The 21,259-nt window shown below is 38.3% G+C and overlaps 2 protein-coding genes across 4 annotated transcripts; both read right to left on the bottom strand.

The window, feature by feature from the left end:
- Window positions 1–214: 214 nt before the first annotated feature.
- On the bottom strand, window positions 215–9,926 carry csrnp2 (cysteine-serine-rich nuclear protein 2). Its single transcript, XM_056733582.1, has 5 exons — window positions 9,254–9,926; window positions 5,711–5,880; window positions 4,457–4,719; window positions 4,067–4,363; window positions 215–3,992 (listed from the first exon to the last, which is right to left on the bottom strand). Exons 2-5 carry the CDS (start codon window positions 5,865–5,867, stop codon window positions 3,138–3,140), a joined length of 1,572 nt encoding a protein of 523 aa, XP_056589560.1. The 5' UTR covers window positions 5,868–5,880; window positions 9,254–9,926; the 3' UTR covers window positions 215–3,137.
- A 726-nt stretch (window positions 9,927–10,652) lies between these two features.
- Window positions 10,653–20,900, bottom strand: tfcp2 (transcription factor CP2). 3 transcript variants are annotated; one of them, XM_056733341.1, is made up of 18 exons: window positions 20,811–20,900; window positions 20,590–20,713; window positions 20,023–20,229; window positions 19,041–19,192; window positions 18,619–18,695; window positions 17,206–17,311; window positions 17,017–17,123; window positions 16,509–16,661; window positions 16,251–16,361; window positions 15,990–16,078; window positions 15,821–15,869; window positions 13,842–13,883; window positions 13,493–13,586; window positions 13,139–13,229; window positions 12,954–13,054; window positions 12,350–12,492; window positions 11,927–11,978; window positions 10,653–11,826 (listed from the first exon to the last, which is right to left on the bottom strand). In XM_056733341.1, the coding sequence occupies exons 3-18, from the start codon at window positions 20,142–20,144 to the stop codon at window positions 11,789–11,791; spliced, it is 1,527 nt and encodes a 508-aa protein (XP_056589319.1). In that variant the 5' UTR covers window positions 20,145–20,229; window positions 20,590–20,713; window positions 20,811–20,900; the 3' UTR covers window positions 10,653–11,788. The 3 variants fall into 3 exon arrangements, with proteins under 3 accessions (XP_056589319.1, XP_056589318.1, XP_056589320.1); XM_056733340.1 differs by having other exon boundaries at window positions 20,590–20,865; XM_056733342.1 differs by lacking the exon at window positions 13,842–13,883 and having other exon boundaries at window positions 20,590–20,865.
- Between the last annotated feature and the right edge of the window lie 359 nt (window positions 20,901–21,259).

The raw sequence follows: 21,259 nt of genomic DNA, 5'->3' as shown, positions 1-21,259 counted from the left end.
AAACCACTGACCTAGTCTAATAAACAGTTCGTGGTAGACAGGACACCATTTGTATTGCTTAGTTATAGTTTAAAATAAGGTTAAACTGTGGTTATTGTGTGGAGACCGTAGTACAGTTCTGGTTACATTTTCTACAAGAAAATACAGTGGAATTTCTTTTATTGACATATAAATTTGTTTAATACAGACAATATCAAGACAAACCACAGTTCAAGACATTTTCAATTTGTTTTATTTGAGATTTTATGTCACTCACATTCATATAAAACTTTGTATGTTTTGTCTGTAGGCAACAGATAGCATAACTCACTCTTACACTAGAATTAATCTCCATTCAGCCCTATTAATAAAGCACCTCTAATACACACGCACACACACACACGCAAACATAAGCACATACAATCATAATGCAAGTTGGACTTCAGTTAGTGTAGTGGTCTCACATCGGTGTACATCAAGAAGGAGGTGGTATCGGAAAAAGATCACATCTGACAAAAAGAATGAGCAAAATGTCAGCAATGGGTGCTTGAAGCATGAGCGACACTGAAACCTCCGCTTTAAAGGTTTTAGAACTACTGGACTGTAGCATGATTACATTAAAGCAGTGAAGAAAGATGTCCCACTCTGTATAACATGTTTTGGTCCATTGAAGACCACCCATTTATGGGATCCATCAGGTGGTATTTTCTTTCCACATGTTTGATACAAAGAACAGACAGAAACCGCACACATGGAGCAATGAGCATTAACACCAATTAGTAAACCAATACATAGAGACATGCTAACAAACAATGAGGCATACTCAAAGTAAAAAAAACATATCACAGTAAATATATAAAACAACAAAAATCCTTCTAGTTTTATTGGTCATTTGAAAAGCACTAAATTATTGCAGATTTAGGTATGAATATCCAGCGTAACGCTTGGGGCTTTACAATGGTAAGATATACATAGGAACAATCATGCTAAATAATTTGTGATTAGCCGTATTATACTTTGTTTGAGCTAATCTAACAATACATTTAACCTGTGATTAGAGGGTATTGTGAGTAAACCCAATTCAGACAGAAAACTGCAATTTTAGTTGTTTTCAATGTTAAAATGTAACTTTAGAGAGAGAGAAGATGATCTGCGCTTTTTAAATGAAGTACATTATTTTCTTCAAACACTGTTAATATGAATATTAAAAAAAACTAAAACAAGAGCACCTTTTGAAATATCAAGATGTCATACTGCACTCACAGATCTGTTTCATTTCACAAACCTTTCTGACACACACACGCACATAGCAAAAGACTGTTTTCTTGTGTTTCTTATGTTTAAATAATTTAGCAACATCACAGAATTTGTTATACTATTTGTAGACCGCATTTTTTAAATGTATATAACCATTTCAATGATGTCTTTAATTGACATTAAACAAAAGTTAACAGTCTAAAAGACTTTTAACAAAAAATGAACAACATTATTTATATTCTAAAACAACAGGTGTACACAACAGAAGATAGGAGGGGATGGTTTTCACAGAGTTTGGACGTTTAAAACAAGGTGTACTGTTTATAGGCAAGTAAAATCAACCCACCATAAATACCCGGTCCTGGTAAAAATGTAGTCCAGTGTGACAAATTAAGGGATCATGTGACGTCAAGTCAACATCATGACATTAAGCCTCTCCCCAAAATTTCTCTTGCCACGTTATACATAGAAGTCAACAATAAACAATAAAATGATTTTAGGTACACTTAATAGTTAACACATAGGCGAATCTCATGAAAACGTTCAAACTGTCATATTTACCCCAAAATTGAAGAAATTATATTTTACATTATTTAAAAACCCATTATGTGTTTCTGCATTATGACGTTTTGACGACAAGCATATAACAAATAGACCAATATCAAAACGTCTTTATATTTTCTTCTTAATCAAAAAATTCTTCACATTTTGGGGTAAAATGTTTCCATAAGATTCATCCATACACAGGACTAAATTTTCACATTCAACCGTAAGTACAGCTAGATGCTCTTCTGTTCTCTTTAAAGGCTTGATGTGCATTAAAACGTATAGGATCTCGTTCACCCCTAAACAACTAATACGATGTTTAAAAAAATAAAATAAACTCAAACTTAGATGATTGTAGATGACACTAATCTTCAAACACAATCGCGCATTGTCCTCGCCCTCACAATACAAAGCGGTTGTAAATAAATAAACGTCCGCGGACTTGGACGGTAGGCTACAGCTTCGAACGTTGTCTGCTGTGCAATTGGCTTGCACATTCATTGATCCCCGTCCAATTTCAAACCAATCAAGTTTTCAACGTGCATATGGAGAACAAGCAGCTTTTCACTCATCTTCATGCTAGCTCTTGGCTAAACGCTTATACAGTACATGAAAACCAAGTATTTCCAGGATCATTTGAGTCTTTTCACAGGAAAGGATGCTACAAACATCCACTTTTAGCAACCCCTCACTTAGCGTTAGCAATGAATTGGCAATAGCTATATGCAGATTACTAATGGTGGATTCATGACATGTCAGAATAACTGTAATTACGAGTGTAGAAATCTTTGTCAAAATTTGAAACTAGTTTATTATTCCGCCAATGTTTTTAAAGTCACTTTTTTTCAGTCATCAAAACAAATTAGCACATTTTGGCATTACAAGATATGAATTTAATGAGAATAAACTGAGCTAATTTAGATAAGACATGAATGCAGCATTAGCATCTTTTTTTTATGGTCTCAATTATTTATTGGGGTGCTCTACCAGAAACTCTACTTGAAATGCCTTAGGAAGCCACTGGTTATTCCTGAAAATGCTTGTTCCTCGTCATGAAGGCCACTATGTCCACCAGTATCAAATAATGAAGAGATACGAATCTCCCCTATTTTTTTAATTTTCGAATAAATTATTCCATTTTTTTATTTTTAATAACTTATTTCACCACTGACAACCTATTTCAAACACAGTACATGCTTATCGCCAACTAAATTTGATACAAACTCATGTAGCTAACTTGTATTTTTTAACAATTAATCAACGTTGTAGTCTGTTAACATACCGCACTGTGTGTAGTAGGCTCTCTTTCAATATAATGACTAACTTGTGCAAAACATCTGCAGAGGTGATAGGCTCTACACTTCTGGAGGAAGCTGTACTGCCTTTTCTTCCAGCGCCAGGCACGTCTCGAGGCATTCCTCGCCATTTGAGGCCTGTTCTGGACAAAGCTGTTCTTCGCCACCGTTCGGGTTACTCTCCGAAGGCGGAGGTACTTCAGCAGACGAACTTTCGGCTGAGTCCTGCCCGCAGGTTTCTTGTTTTTGCCGACCGCTCTCCACCTCTGAATCCCCGGCGTCGCTCACCACTTCTACTTGAGCAGGAAGCGTCTCAAAAGCAGCCGTCTCCACGTGCCCCACCTGATAGTAGAGGACAGAAGCAGGGTCTTTGAGCAGCCTCTGGTCATCCGCATGGTTCTCTGTAATACACACCAAGGTAGCACCTTCGGGAAAAGGACCTTCTAGAAGAACTCCCTCAACACCTTCCATGTCCTCAATGCCAGTCTGATCGGTCAAGGCCCCTTGCAGAAGGCACAGGGTCGGATCGGCGGTCTGTGCCTCCTCAACCTGCTGCTCCTCCTGTTCACGCCTCCTTTCCAGTTCCTCTGCGCTCTGCAGGTGGAGCACGGCTGTTTCGTTCTCTCGTTCGAGACTGTCACACTGTTCCTCTTGCAGTTCCTGAATACTCTGGGTTTCAACTTCCACATCTGCTGCCAAGGGCGAGAGGGACAGGGATGGCGAGGAAACCAGCTTTGCCTCTTCTACGCAATCCTCTCCTGACCGAACACCCAGCATGCTTCTCTTTTCTAGGTCGAGCTTCATGATGGTGTGGAGATAGTGTGTACGTACACGGAGAGGGTTGAACTCAATTCGTCCAGCGGCGTTACCACAACCGTCACGGGTGCAACCGCATGGGAAGGACATCCGATCCACCTATGGAAAGAAACAAGCTTTATTTGGCTAAAATGAACAAATTTTGGACAGACTTGTTGGCCTTGTGAAACTACCTGGCATTTGATTCCAGCCTGGCTGCAGCTGCAGTGTCGAGGGTCGCAGTAGAAGCGGCAGTCGCAGCCGCACTCCTCACGGGACAGACGTATGGTGCGCAGCTCAGCCTTCTCCCTGGTGTCTATCCGGGCAATGCCCGAGGCCCTCAGAAGCGCCCTGCGCCGCTTGGTAGGTAGAGGCTGAAGAAAGAAGCAGTCGTCCACCTCTACGCTTTCTACATCCAGATCCTCATCCGATATGTCATCCAGCGTAAGAAGCTCCGCTTCTGGACTATCTACAGTTCCATTCCTTGTCAGCTGGGAACAGTCAGGTTAAAGAGAAACCCAGTTGAAAAAAAAATGGCAGGAAACGTACAATTAAGATTAAAAAAAACATTAAACCCAGCTAACCTTTAACTTGCGAGCGTTGAGCTTTTCTTGACGTAGATGCTGATGTAGTACGAGCTTGTGGCTGCTTTCTTGTTCTCGTGCAAACTCGCCAAGGGTGTAATGGCGAATGGCGCAGTGATGCCGTGACATGCCCAGAGAGCTGCCACCTTGGCTGGGCACGCTGGTAAAGCCTTGTTTTCTGGAGAAGTAGTAGACCGTCACTGCATCGAAGCGAACCTGTTTACGACCCAAAGACGCTTTGTGTCTTCTAAGAATGGAGGGAGCTACAAAAAAACATGTATAGCTGGTTTATCAAGTATCAACGCAATTTCAAGTCATGTTTTCCTCACGAGAGAAAAAAATGGAGAAATACTCCACAACAAAGCAGATTTAGACTCAGTTATGTTTGGAAAACTTTACTTCCGGTCACTTAAGTGGTGAGCTAACACAAGCCCTTTTCACACAGATATCCTGGAAAATACACGGAAAATGTGTCCAGGAATTTGTCCCGGGATCATTAGATTTTGTTCATTCACACTGCCAGTGATTTTCTGGAATCAAAAAACAAATCCCGGGAAGATCCCATGAAGACCTGACAAAACATAGCGCAATGTAATGTTATGTGTATTTTTTTGCCGCGAAAATATGGTTGATCAGTATTTTTGCAATATATCCTAACCATATAATTTTTCTGTAATATTATGTACAAAAATGTGAGTTTACAAATAAGTTTATTGTTTTTTTAAAACAAAACAGAAACTCGAAGGCTCCTCCAATTTTCGTGTTAATAGTTTGGATAAAAGTAATTTGAAGTTTAACTGCGTCTAGAAGTAGACAGCGCTATTCTCGCATCTGACCTTAAGTTTGTCGATTAGGACTTTTGATTTCATCCATGATTTAGCTAGACCAAATTTTTTTTCCGATTTACTAACGAACAAAAATTACTTGCTTAACTAAATTTGTTTTAATAGCTAAATTATTTAAGATTTTTTTATAGATATGTGTCATCACTACATGCCTTTTTTACGGCATTGTTTCTGCCTTTTGTTCAGGCTTTCTGGGACTGATCCCATTTATGTTACTAGGTTTCCTTTCAAGATCAATCCTGGATGCCTTTGCGTTCACACAGAAGGCACTTTGGCAATTTTCTGGGATCAGGAGTCTGTGTGAATGGGGTTATAGTCGCACATGGGAAAACTGAACTACTTTACTACTTATAACCAGTATGCTGTTAAAAACATGAACCTCAACAAAACGTATATTATGGTGTCTTACGTGCGAGAGAGCTGGAGGGAGCGTTGAGACTGTCGCAGCTATCTGCACTGTCACTGCTGGAGATGTCATCATCCGAATCTTTGGGTGTGGAACACGGCGAACCGCTGTCCACATCCTCGAATTTGCGCTTCAGGCCACGAGATAGCAATGTCTCCATGGAAACACAGCGTCTGGGTGGATTACAGACAGGTGTATGTTTTGTCCGGCATACTGACAGAGTATGTGCCTATCTTAGATTTAGATTTTTAGATGTGCATACTGAAAATTAGGTATAAAAATTGTATTTGATACATCACTCCTGCAAAATCATTCAAAGATAAGCTCTTTAAAAATGCTAAGTTATAAATAAACAAAATATAACTTATGAAATGTTTAGACATAAAAATCAACGGTGAACTGATGCCACAGTCACCAAACGCTACCGATTTACAACAAAAAAGGTCACATGCAACCTTTTCTACATAAACATTTACTTTCTCCATCCATCTCCCAGTCCCGCTTAAAAAAAAACAAATCACAGACTGAAAATATCACCATGGCAACTGGGAAAGCCCAAGAGGCTCAGAAAAACTGCATCTTCTTACTCCATTAAATCTTATAAACAACAGGCCTTTGCAAGCCTGTGACAAGAACAGTTAAGTCAAACCAGAGAGGTCTCACAAGCCCGAGTCGGGACGTTTGATCAGGCCTCCACCTTAGCCTGAGGGAACTGTGTAATACAGCTGCTTTGAGCTGCTCTATGCCTGATTTTCTTCATGATTAAACACTATTTTTAAACGGTCTGTGGCTTTTTAGTGGGTTAAAAGAATAGCCTAGTATTAGCTTTAAGGAAGGACCAACTTTTTCTATAAAATAGAGTTATGAATTATATTTGTGAGATCAAACATAAGACCAGTCTGCTTAATTCTAATGATGACCACAAAAGAGATAATATTCGGTTATATCTGGCATTACATGCATGAAGTCATTTTCATAAGATATTTAATAAAAGAGTTGGGTAAATGAGTAGTTCAACCAAATATGAAAAACTTCAAACGTTGATATAATTCTAAATAGTAATTGGTTCATGACTGTCTAATGACAAAATACACACACATATGACAATTTGTCACAAGACATACGAGAACCAATGAGATTCAAAGTTATTCAAGTGCCACTATATTCAAATTTAGCACATGGAACAGCTTGTTTACATGGGTCCAAGATGTATCAATAGGTATTTGTGACACTGGACAACAAAACCAGTCTTGAGACAATTTTTCGAAATTGAGATTTTGACAATCTGAAAGCTGAATAAATAAGATTTCATATTGATGTATGAGAATAGGACCATATCTGGGTGAGATACGACCGTTTAAAACTCTGGAATCTGAGATTGCAAAAAAATCCAAATATTGAGAAAATTGCCTGTGAAATTGTTAATCTGAGGTACAAAAATAAAGTTTCTATATATTTAAGGTAGGTAATTAACTAAATCTTCTTGGAACATGATCTTTACTTAATATTCTAATGATTTTGGGCTTAAAAGAAAAATAGATCATTTTGACCCATACAATGTATTTTTGTCTTTTACCAAAATTGTTCCCAGCTAACATGTTCCCGTGCTACTTAGGTCTGGATTTGTGATCCAGGATCACATTTGTGCTTATAATTGTTATCTTTAATGTAGGAAGTCATCTAGATCTTGGATGCCATGAGAGTAAACTTATGATTTTCATATTTGGCTGATCTATTCCTTTAATTCAGGTATGAGTCTGCATAAAACGGCTACACCTGCATGTGTAATATCACTTATCGACCTTGAAACATCAAAAGCAGCGATCAAATGCAGCTGCTACAAACACTGTTATATTAAAACAACGTGTCGAAAGGAGAGCTATGCCTTTCTGCATTACAATGTCTGACAGAGTGTGCTGCCTTTGAATGAACCGTATCCATAGAAACAGGAGATGCTAAGAAACAAGGCAGTCCAGTTTTTTGGTCAAGGAGCAATGCATTGCTTTTTATAATGAATGCTAACCTGATGATGCAACATAACTTCAGTTCTGAAATGGTTTTATGGTGCTTCGCACACATGTGAGCTGCCAGCGAATCATGCCGTAGGTCGTCCTTCAGTTAATGTGAACCTAGTGATGCATGCCAAGATGTCTCTTAGCCAAATTGTGAGTAGATTACAAACATCGGACAGCGCCATGTATACTCTCGGTGTCTTAAAAGCACATATGTTACCACATATCACATACAGTCTATGTAGTAAAACATCATAATTATACACAACAAGCGACAACAGATGAATTTTTTTAATGCCATCGACCCTGTCCGAGAAGGATTGCAGTTCATTCATTACGATGACACATGCCCCAATCATCTCGAGAAATCAAAACAAACTCATGTTTTTGTGTAATTTAAATGTTACTATTACAGATGAAAAGACAGATGTTAGAAACACGTAACTATCGTCGAGTCATATTCTGTGACATGTGAAAGCACATATATGGACCTCAAATCTACTTAGACTTCACTATTAAAATGCATTACTAGTTAAGATGGTACACCCAAATGTTTAGCCAATATTTACGGATCTACGGGAAACGTAATCTAACGCAAATCAAAAAACCCACGTCTGCACAGCCCTATGTCTCTACATTGTAATGTCATGGATAAATGCATGATATCATTTACACATCCCAGACAAATTCGCAGGCAGTGTTCAGCAACCGCTTCCCCGTATTCTTGAAGGCGCCACACTTGCAGTAAAATTTGCAGTAAAGCAATGCACGATTCCGAAAACTGGAGGAAAAGCAAGGTTAACCTTAAATGAATCCATTGCAGGTAACGGAAAAGCAGGGACTCAATTGCAATGCTGCAATACGCTTGAAAACAGCTCGTGACATACATCCTGTGGCCTATATACATGGAAAGCAAGCGTGAACAACCGCCTTAAATACTGACAAGTCATCAGCCACTTTGGCTGGTCTGCACTGAAATAGCTCAGGGTAGGACATATGACACAATTGTCAGGTCTTCTTTTGGTTCCTGCTTTTTTGACAAACCATGCATTGGTGACGCTGCGATTTCTTATCATCCAAAACACCTTTCCAATGGGTGCATCCATTGTGCACTCCCCATGCCCACCCTGCAGCTGAGGATTTAAAAGGGTCTAGCAATGCAGGAAGTGGATGAATAACCACAGTATGACGTCACAGTGCCCATGCTATACATATCACAATGAATTATAGTGACGTGTAATCACAATTAAATCACATGTACGTTTGCATACACAGTTCCTGTATAAACACAACACATGAAGGCGGTTTTGGAAAGTCTCAGAAAAATGAGACATTATAGAGAATTTGTCTCGTGACTTTATATTCTAATAAGATGGAAAAAAATACAGAGAATGGCTTGTGACAGAGCAGAAAATGTCATTGCTGTGTTGCAAGCAGCCCAACGAACAAACACTTTTTCTCGTTTTTCCGTGTAGGCTAGGCTATATGGAAAGCCAAATCAAAAGGGAAACATAAACCTTTGTCATAGGCTTACCTTGTGAATAAACCGAGAGCCTTTAAATCTTCGCTTTATTCGTTCTTTTGTTCTCTCGGTTATATTATTTTCTTTGAAGATTCGGCTTCTATTCAGCGGAGATCCACAAGGTTACAAGATGACAGACAAAAAGCGCCTTCAGCCCATGGAAATGGTCAGATCAATGAGGAACCGGCAGTTTAATCACGAAGATATAGCGATGCTCGATATGACACGACATTTAAGCATCGCAAACAACGGATAATGCTCTTGACTTCACTATAAAAGGGGGCTTGTGGCTCAAAAAGCCAGCGCGAGCGTTCAACGTTGCGTTCAAGCTCTTTAAAGAAAAAAAACGGGGCAGACGAAGGCAGACAAGGAGCTCATTCACTAAAACATGACAAATCCTGGCGTGGATGCATCGGATACGTGCAGATAAAACAAGGTGATCCTTTAAAGTGCCGGCATTGAAAAAAGACCAAATTGAGTCGAGCCTTCGAGGTATATTTTCCGTTTGGGTATGTGGCCGTGATCTGCGCTATGTTTAGACAAATCGCAACGTTATATTTCCACGCCGAATGAAAGAAAAAAAGAAAAATTAGGTGTAGTATCTTTCGGCCCGAGGACCCCGCGGGCCTCTCCTCTGCCCCGGTTTGTTACAATGTAACAATAGAGTAAGGAATGCTGCACGGGATCCATATATACCCGCTGTGACGTCACAGCCGTGTCGCGGCGGGGCAGCTGGGAAATGAAGTTTTACGGGACCTATTGTTTGGGTGTAAACTCGCGCTTATCTTTGGCAGGAAACGGATCTTGTTTTGTTTGACATATTAGTTTTGGGAACAGGTTTTTGAACAGATATACAGTGTCGAACGGAAGTATAAATCTTCTGGGATCTTTGAAGGCACACGGCTGCCTTCGCTTCTAATTTGACAGCTCGGTTTCCATGGAAACTACGAGAGGAGGTCTTCAAACTGTAGTCAGGAAAGAGATTGACAGTGAAGATAAAATACATACAAAAATGTAACCTGACAATAACATATCTCAAGACACTTTGTCCTGAAATGAAGACCAAAGTCGCTAAGAGAAGAAACCAAAATTTTCACATCCAGTTGGCATTTCTATGCAAAAAAACTGTAATAAAATGTATTTGTAATGTAAGAATGGACATACGTTGCATTACAAGTTAAAGTATTAAATGAATAACATAAATGATATGAATAGTTAAAGTATTGTATTAAATTAAATCAAGTTATATGGAAATATCAATGGCCCCACAAATAGTTCCTACAATTAAACACTTTTAAAATATTTGATATATTCTAAATGCTGCAAAGTGAGAAACACTAATGCACTTAAATTGCTTGTTTGAAGGGTTTAAATCAGATTGTGTAACAAACAAAAAACACACCAAAAGATGTATCTTTCAGAGTAAGTCATTTTAATCATTGCAATGACAAGGTGAAGGGTCACAACAGACAATACCGGCTCACATCTTTACCATCTCGGTCTGGTTTGCATCTAGCACTAACCACAGCTATCTCTCCTCATGCCGTGCAACATCTCTCTTCCCTTTACCTCGTCTTAAGGATTAGTACATCAGTGGTCATATCCAAAAAGAAACAAACAAAACAGAATATAACATGATTTCTCTCTTTCATACCATAAAATGATGCTCTTGGTTATTCTGTCATCTGTAAAAACTATTCTAAAATACGCAACCATGAAAAACTAGTTGGGGGAGTTCAGTACAGTTTAGAAAAAACATACATAATGCCCACTGCTGCCAGCTTTATCTCCTGCTTGTGACTTAATGTGCATTTGTGGCAGCGTCTGAAGAACCAAGACTATAACGTCATATCATGAAGAGTCACATAAGCACATAAACTTTGGGAAATTAACAATTCCTGCTGTGAAAACGCCCAAAGTAACCAAACAATACATTGATAGAAGTATCAGGATTAAAGAATCTGCCCCTAACAATATTATGTTGAGGCTATTAAACAGTTTCTTTCGCATTTGAGAAAGGCACTGCCCAACATAACGTTTAACAACAAGATCTTGAAGTGAAAATGACACTGGTTATTCTGAATAGATGAGCTCTTGGGAAGTCCCTAGTTTGTGACTAAACCTCCGTGTTGTTTATAAAGAGCGTGTTCATTGAGGTGAAGATGAACTGCACGTCACATGGGACCTAACACAGAGGCTAAAATATTGAGGAATGATATCCAGAGCTGTATTCAATGTATACAATAATACTGTATCTAATACCAGCTAAATCGCTCTTTTTAAGGCATTACGGCCTTAGCACGTTATAAACATAAGACAAATGTTTAGCTACAAAAGCAAACCTGAAGCAAATTGAAGCAAACAGGAATTTTATGATTTGGGGGGGCGAAAAAAAGTCAGATGTCTGTTTCCTTTCCACAAATCCCCTCCACTACTATTCCAAGCAAAGCGAGCTTCAGCGCAGTCCAGGAAGTGTGGAGCGTCGGGGCTTTGGGTTGAATCTATTGAAACATCGGGGTCTGTTCATTCCCCACATATCCTTTGTTTTCACTTTAAAATGATGTGATAGCCATCATTTGTTTCAGCTGAAAATAGAAATCAAAAGAGACCAAGTTATGCAACACAGGGTACTAAAAATAAAGATATCTGGGATAGTTCTCCCAAACAAAACTGGCTTGATCGTACCTTTCATTGTATCCAGGACAAAACACATCTCATCTTGAAAATTCTGAATCATCTATATGAGCAAAAACATAAATGTTAGGTCACATTAAGCTACATATTTAACCAATATATTGCAAGAGTCTATGTTTCACTAAGGTACCATTTAATTAAGGATTTTACACAGCTTACAAAATAATAAACAAAGAGACAAAGTTGTGCTTTACAGCTATTACTTTATTGTGTCATTTATAATAACTGGGAAGCTGTAATGACCAATCAGCATTCACGACCAGAACTATCTGTATAGTGAACTGGTTACTGCAACCAGCCATTTGTTTATATTTTTTTGAATAATTACGTTTATATGTATGATCATATAACAGTTTAAAGAAAGCTCCACAAATAAAACAAACGGATCAGTCAAAATAGCACAAACACGCTCACCTCATCACTGACTAGCACATGGATACCAGTGGGCCCCTGCTTGAAGATCTGAATGATCTGGCGTGGAGAAATGCTGAATAGCTGAGCCAACTTCTCTGTCAGCTCCACTGCTGTTAACTCTTCCAGATAGATGGCGTGATACACTAAACAAGAGGGCAAAGTCAAAAAACATTTATAGCTTAACTGTATGAGACGCTGGACAACAGATAAAAGAGTAGAAAAAAATCACCCAAATAATTAAGCAAATCATACAAGCTATCAAGGATCATAAAAACACTTTTAGGAAATTTAAACTGCTTAAATCAATATTGACACGGTTTGCTTTCTTACAGATGTCCCTCCTTTTATTGTGCATTATGCATTGATGCACTGTATTTTTAAGAAAAAGGGTTTGCTTTCATAATCTTTTATCAACCCTTCTGAACATCCAAATTTTTTTATCTTTTTGCTGACATAACCAAAGCTGTATAGTACCGTCATTTTTTATCAGACCGTGTGATGCTATTAGCTCAACAATCAAACCCTGATTGATATGATTCCTGTGGATTACTCTTGTTTTGCTGTGTTCAATGTATAAAACACAGTTTTGGGCTCCATCACTCACCAAAGAAGGTGCTGCTGCTTCCATCTCCGTTCTCATGTTTCTGCTCACGAGCCTGCTGGGATTCCTGGCACACGTAAATAGTGAGTCGGGGACGGACCACCCTATAAAGAAAAATACACATCCATAGTAATTGTGACTTAGAATAACGCATTTGAACACACACGTATACATAGAGGGACCCGTACCGTCCTTTCAGTGCATTAAAAAGCCGAATGCCGTCAGCGGGTCCACAGATCTGAATGACGTCCTCTCGTGTAAGTTTGAGCATGTCGGCCCCTGAAACCAGCCAAAGAACCATCGATATGCTCACATTACCATCTTTCCTGCAATGTTATTTCAGGCTATACAAACTATAAAACTAAGAGCATTACAGATAACAGTACAATACATTTGTCTAATGACAAAAGACTTTGAGATAAAAGGGTATGTGTCGTCTTGATTAGATTGATGGAAAGGTGAAGTGGCACTGTATGATTGCTGGATGGCAGAAGCTTTATGGGATGCGATGCACACTTATGCGAGGCCGATCGTCCCTTTACCCGAGAAGTTTGAGAAGAGACGGCAGAATGGTGAATAGCGGTTTCTATGGAGCCACTGCTGTGCTTCCTGTGGCGTTGCCGTGGGCAACAGATTCTGTTTGTTCAGAGGCAAAGAGAAAGGACAAAATAGGCCTTAGCAAACTGACCATAAACTGATTACGAATTGTCTCTTTCCACACAGACACACCCCTTAAACTGTTTGACCTAAGCTGAACCCACTTCAAAACATGACTTTCCCTTTAAGTTTGGTATCTTTTATTACCACAAAAATCCCTTTCATACCAACCAAGGTTCGCTCTTGGCGAAAACACATTTCAACATAATCATATGAGCAAATAAATGCATGTACCTGGTTGGTTTCACTGTCTCTTCTAAGTAGATGGAACGACAACTGTAAGGCAGAACGTCTCTCAATTTTAAAATCTCAGATTTACCAAAACCTCAAAAAACCTTCATGATGAGGAAGCATGTGGCGACAAGGGGGCTTATATAAGCAAAAACCTATTCAAATAACATTAGCATGAAAAGTCATTATTGACAATCAGAATGTGTTTACAAAACAATTCTTAACTAACACTACATAATAAAGCAATATTCTTTTAAAAAATGTTAAACCATTTATCAGTACAAACAAAATTGCTAAAACCTTATTTAGAAATCTGGCCTAGTAAAGTTTTGTAACAATGTATTTTACATTTATATACAAAAATACTTCCATTCAAACATTTGTATACATCTAACTCCATGTATCCATCTTAACACGTTTTGATCTACAAGCTTGAACTTAAAAGAGTGAAATTAGTTGTTAGTTTAAATTATTTGTTGCCACATGTAGAAATGTAATTACTCAACAAATGAAATCTAATTTGTTTTAGTTGCACATTTTCCATACTTAAGTGTTTTTTTATGTTTTGATGATGCCATTGCTCTTGTACAATGTAGAAATACTAATACAAAGTATGTGTGTCCAAACTCTTGACTGGTACTGTGTATAAACACACAATTAAAGGGGTCATATGACATGGCTAAAACGAATATTATGCATGTTTTAAGGTTAAGAAACGCTGTTTTTTCTTATAATGTTTGTATCTCCTCTTTGCTCCGCCTCTCTGAAACGCGCAGATTTCCTACGAAGCTCATTGCTATGAAAAGCCAGGTGTGCTATGATTGGCCATTTAACCAGTGCGTAGTGATTGGTTGACTACTGCAAGCGTGTGAGGGAAATGTAACGCCTCTGACCATATTTGGAACATCAGGTTCCAGAGCAATTGTACTGACAGGTTGACCCACCTCACTTGCGTTCATATTTGGACGGTCTTAGTCAAATCATACCACGAACTGACGTAGATTTTTGGGGTGTGGTTACATGAGGCGTTTCAGGCAGGTCTGGGTGAGCATTCTCTTTTAGATAGAATGCATCTTTTGTTCCCACACTTGAATGTTTGCAATTTTACGTGTCTAATACATTTGAGCAACTTATAACACAGCAAAGACACAGAAAAACATGTGTTCGCACCATATGACCCCTTTAAAGTAAAAACTACATAATAAGGGAAATATGTTTCAATAATGAATGGACATGCAACGGTTACAATCTCAAACAAAAGCATCGCACAACTGCACTGATATACATGGTAAGAAAATACTTTTCTAATATTATGCATGTTGTTGATGGACGCAAAGAGAGTCTGAATAATACATTACATACACGCGCTCACACAGCAAAAGAGCATCCATCTGCTCTTCTGTCACAAAACAGTTATGAGATTCAGTAGTGTCCAACAATCTGAGCCCACAATGACCATGTAACCAAAATGTTACAGAGACTGTAACACATTTACAAATTGTGCACTATTCTTTCACTTATCTAACAAAAAACTGGTCTCTTATAATGTTATAATTCATCATATTCAGATTGTTATGCTTATAACACTTTCATAGTCACTTCAATTTATTCGTAAATAATGAACAATTTGTGATAAATTGCTTAAAAAATTTAAGCACTTTTACTAGTGGACACAGACTTTTATACACCACTGTAGGTCAAACTTAATCCAAATAAAGATCAGAAAGAAACAAAGTTTCACTCATTTGCAGCAAACATCAAATATATGTTATTTGAATAGGAGAATATGAAATGTATAAGCCACACACAAAGACATGGGAATGAATACTGCTGATTTGAGATCAGTTTCAATGTAAATATGTTGTTATGGTTATGTGGTAATGATGCTAAATATAATTTAAAACGATTATAAAACAATGTTATAACATTTTCTTTCTTCTATAAACAAGAGAGATATTTAAAGGGGTGGGGAGAACACTTACATCTACTAATTGTGCAACAGGCTCTGGCTGGTGATTGGGTGAACCATTTCTAAAAAAGGCGGGGCAAAAAAATAGCACAAAATTACAAGTCATATTTGTGATTAATTCAAGTGCATGTGTTGCAATTTCTCTGCTTGTAAATACGGCCAAAGTGATCAACTTTTCCTACCCTTCAGACACAGGAAAGCTGTTGTGGGAACTGTTGAAACCCGGCGATGGGGAATTGTTGACGTATGTAGCCTCAGGCCATGGGGAGCACTTTATAAACACATATCAAATATCATCACATATCAAAATATGGTGATAAATAACATCACAGAAACGCACAATAATCTTAAGGATTTATCAATGATTTATGACAAGTTCAGCGCATAATTTCATATATATTCACAATTCAAACCCAACTTTGAGACCCTAGACACAAACTCACCTCAGTGAGAATGGTCGTCTCATATGAAGGCTGGTATTTCTCCTTTTCCTGCGGTGCGCGTTTCTCCATTTTTTCTCGATCTGTCTTTTGTTTTCGGTCTGCTCCTTTAGGCTAAAACGCAACCCAAGCATCACCATCATAGTTCCAAAAAAATGTTTTATTTGCAAGACTGCAGACAAATGATGAACTGGCGAAACATGGCTTGCATAAACATGCAATACAGCCATCATGCGAGTCTCAGTGGAGATCCAGGCCCACCTTAAAGACTTTGAATTGGCAACTGGCGGAGTGGAGGTGCTCGGTGTATTCTCCGGCTTCGTTCTCCTTAAAAGTGTCGATTTGAATACGGAACGGGACTCCCTTCTCTCCTCCATGCTTGCGCATAGTGAACTCTGTGCTGATACAGTGAACCTGAAACAAGCATTAAAATTATGACGACAATCATTTGACTGATGTTCAAGTTGGGCACATTTGGGTATAGGGCAGTACTTCAGGTCAGGGTGGGCTTCAGGATGGTGTAGAAGTGTACACTACTTGGATAATGTAAAGTACATGTTTGATACTTTATCGGGGACTGTTATGTTATAATAATAATGTGGTTAAAGATTAAAGTTCAAATGTATCCTTAGAAGAGAAAGTATACTATATTACTTGTTGGTTTAAAAACAGCACTACAACAGAGATGAAGATACCTTATCTTGAGATTTCCAAAGTGTGATTTAGGACAAGACAAGCATCAGTGCCTGGGAAAGTTGGTTTAAGATACCTGAATAAACACAGAGGTCCTCTTTGAGGGGTCCCAGAGGAATTCCACTGTGTTCAGCTGTGTAGGGTTTGCCCTGGGATCAACCACTCCCACCGACATCGGGATATCTGGAGAGTATTTCCAAGCAAAAGTGTTATTAATCTGAACTTAATCTCAATTTTTCCATCAATCTAGGGTTACCGTATTCACCTAAATCAAGGATTCGGTCTCCGGGTCTGTTCCAGCGCCAGCCCTCCAGCTGCTGATGTTCAGTGTACTGCAGACGGCGGTCATGAAACACGACACGGATGATGCTCTGCAGGCATTGACCACAGAAAAACACACAGAACTCATCACTCATTACAATGACAGGCAGGTTAAGCAAACATGGCTTTAGAGGAACATTTAAAAGATTTTCAACAGCTAAAGTGATTTAAACTTGATACTACAATAATCCTGTGTGGGAAGTATGAATTAAAGGCGCCCTAATGAAGCCCATTTACAAAATGTACTATAAATCGTAGGAGTCCACAGAATGTGTCTGTGAAGTTTCCGCCCAAAATACACCACAGATCTTTTCTTATACTGTGCCCAACATGTCAATTTTTGCCTTTGAGGAAAAGCAGGCTGTTTTGGTGTGTGTCTCTTTAAATGCAAATGAGATGCTGGTCTCCGCCCCCTTTCCAGGTGAAAGTGCAGGGCTGTGTGAGTTGGTGCTTAAGCTTAAATGGTCACTAAACGAATAAGAAAAAAATCCTTAATAACCAAAAACATTGTTTTGTATAAGTGAGAGTACATAAGACAAACGTGTTATTTGTTTAAAAAATGAGCACGCTGTTTTCTGAGTGAATGCACAAACGCGTTACGAAACGTATTTAAATCCATACTGATCTTATAAGTCAAAGTTAACATGATAAACGCATCATATCTATAAAAAACATGCTCTGTATGAGTGAATGCACACATGTCCTTACAACGTGCACATTGTTTTTATAAGTGAAAATACACAGGACAAACTTGTCATATGTTAAATCACTGTAAATCCAGCATTTTACTGACATCCCAGTGTAAAGTGACTTCACCTGATGTCTTCTGCATATTCCGTTGAGAAAATAAAACTAATCCACAGCGTCTTCAGAGGCTCGATGTCGGGAGTAAATGAAGACTTATGTTCAGTCTTGCGTCCAACAACAAAACACCTTGTTTGTTAACAAAACATTCTTGTAGCTCACTCTAAGTTGTCCAGCATGAAAACAATGGCGACAGTGTACAACTCCATGAGGGCCGAGACAGCGGTCCTTCAGCAGTCATAGGCAGGGCTCAACCAATGCGTGACATTAGATAACTGAGAGAATGCCAACAGCTCGTTCAAGAGGACAGTTGAGGCTTATTGGGTTTTTTTTTAAAATGGATGGGTGGATTTTTATCATTCTAGGGTGGTTCTGCACACACACTCCAGGCACACAGATATGTTCAAACTAGGGCTGCACAATTCATTGAAAAGGCGAATTAATCAGTATTTGAATTGCGTTGCAGCCCTAGTTCACACAACATTTAAAAGTGCATTTTCTGGAATAGGGGGCCTATAAAAGGAAGCAACGAAAAACTAAAACAAAGCCTCACCTTCACCATATTACCACTGATCTCAGGAAGTTCTCCGATTTTCCGATTGTCCAGCATTCGAATCTCATAAGACTGTCCTGCAGCCAAAACAGTTTTTCACTTGTTAAGCTTCAGTTCAGTCAAACAGAAGCTTTCAATACTTTGACTATAATGGCAGTCTTACACACGTTAAAAATTGTGCTTTCAAAATGATATCTATTTCCTAGTGAAACAATATATTGAGGGCGGGCCAGATTTTACAAATAAACATTCTTTAAATAATTAATAGGATAATTAATTTTCCTTAAATAATGAGTATTAGGCGATGAAGACAAAAAAGCATGAACCAGATCTAGGCTGAGCTCAGTAACATAATGGATGAGGATGCCGCACTTTATAATCCGACTGAAGTTGAGAACATCCTTAAATTAGCGTGAACAGACCTTGATTGAGGTAGGTGAGCGTCTCATCGTGCAGTTTAACAGCAGGAGATGTGGCAGCACAAAGTACATACTGAAAGGGAAGGATCTTATTGTCTGTTTCTGGAGGTAAATTAGACTCCTCCTGCTTGAAGATGGGTAGAGCCAGCACATCACTGAAAAACAAAAGGGAGAAAAAACAAATAAATACGTGATCTGATCATTGGTGTTGGATTTCTGTTTTACTTTATGAATCTACACATGCATATTTTGGTTAAGAAGAGTTATCATGCAGCAATGAAACGGCCACATATATATTACAGAAAAGCTTTGGGGTTCACAGAGTACATTTCTACCACTACTCAAACATCTAACAGCTCATCACACAGATGGCAGGAACATGTGGTTTATAACAGGCAACTATTTCGTTACCTGGAGACCAACTAAAGGTGCATATTGAAAAGTGAATCTGTCTGCCTCTCAACATGAGAATTTCTTTTACTTTAAATATTAAAACCAAATATTAAAAGACATTGACATTTTTTTTCTCCCATTTACAGAAACATGCCAGTATGTTATAATAGTGTGATCTGATATTACAGCACAGTATAGCAGATGATAACCCATGCAAACACAGACATCTACTTTTCAAAATAGTTGCTTTATTTAATGCAAAACAATCATGCAATAGAATTTAAGGTTCAGTGGAAGGTCAGACTGTGCCAAAACAGACTCCTGACATTTCAAATGCCACAGACTGACATGTGGACACCAGCAGAAATCAACAGTCAGACCCCACAAGTACATCAAATATAAACATTTAAAGCGCATGCTTTTTGAACAAGATACAAACACAGATCACCACATCAATCGTGCAAATAATGAAGTTTAAATTCAACAGCCAGCATTTAGGAAGTTCCACTAGCTTCTCGATCGTCTAATAATTTGACATCACTTGAAAATACAAAACAATAAAACCACGCTAAAAATTCCTAGCCAGACTAACCTCATGCTGTAAGCACCAGCTCCAAGCTCTTGCCCGATTCCTGACAGACTGGCATCGAAATCCTGGACCAGACCAGACTCGATCACCTCGTCGGACAAAGGTAGTTTCAGTGCCCAAGCCATTGCTTTTCACCCCTTATCCAAGTGAACTGAAGAAAGACTAATTCACAGTGTCCCTTTGGGTATATGAGCGATCATAGACACCTGTCTAAAGACAAAATATGCGTATTTATTTTGTACACCATTATGATAAGGTATTTTCTATATAAACATGTTGTATCTTAGTTTTGCCAATATTTATTAACTTAAATTAGAATCATAAAAACAAATACAGATATTAACACAGATATATATATATACAAAACACTGCATAACAAATGACCCAATTGGCTTTACATCTAGAACGTGTGACTTATAGACACAACATTATAATTTATACACTGGTCACATTATACAAGTAAAGCAGCCAGGAAACTTGAATAATCTTAAAGAGTATGGTTATTTGTTAACAAAGACATACAACTAAACGAGCTTTTGTACTGAAATGTATAAAAAGAGTAGAAATTACCCCTGACAGCAGTCAGAATGAGAATGTGGTAAAGCTCATCGTTTCACGCCATTTTTACGTCGTCCTCCATGGCAAACAACTTCGTTTTGATCGGAAAAAGACTGATTTCTGTAACGGCTCGCGGCTGAAATATGTCAATGCAGCGAAAATTTCGTGAAAAAATGACTTAGATGAAGATGTGGTGAAAAAAGGAGTAAATGAAATAATAAGCGTAATATTACATGTTTGTTTATCTCTTCTATCCGCAGCGGTGTTCTTCACTAACAACTGGAGCAGACAGCGCGCGAACTCATCAGCGACCCCTATCGCCCTGGCGCGGGCCTCAGTTACCATGGCAACCGCAGTTCTTTCTCCAAAACATTTCTATCTTCATGGTTATTTTATTTTTAGATATCTATTATTTACGTGCCTTCATTTATTTAATTAAACTGCGAAAATTACACAATTTATGTTCTTTTGTGTTAAATCCTTATTTGACTGTTTGCACCAGACATCAATGTAAGATTTGAATCTTATAACGATTTAAGGAGTTTTAAAAACAATTTATGTTTAAAAATGAATTTAGCACTTAGAAATTGTTCAAACATCTGTCTTGAGAATTAAATAACCTGGGTTGAAGCAGAACGCTATATTTTTTGTTTGTGAAGATGCTTGCCACAATAGTGTCCAT

Source organism: Triplophysa dalaica, chromosome 20 (genome assembly GCF_015846415.1).
Source record: "Triplophysa dalaica isolate WHDGS20190420 chromosome 20, ASM1584641v1, whole genome shotgun sequence".
NCBI lineage: Eukaryota > Metazoa > Chordata > Actinopteri > Cypriniformes > Nemacheilidae > Triplophysa > Triplophysa dalaica.
The sequence above is the reverse complement of the archived record's forward strand: the minus strand, read 5'-3'. Positions and strand labels throughout refer to the sequence as shown.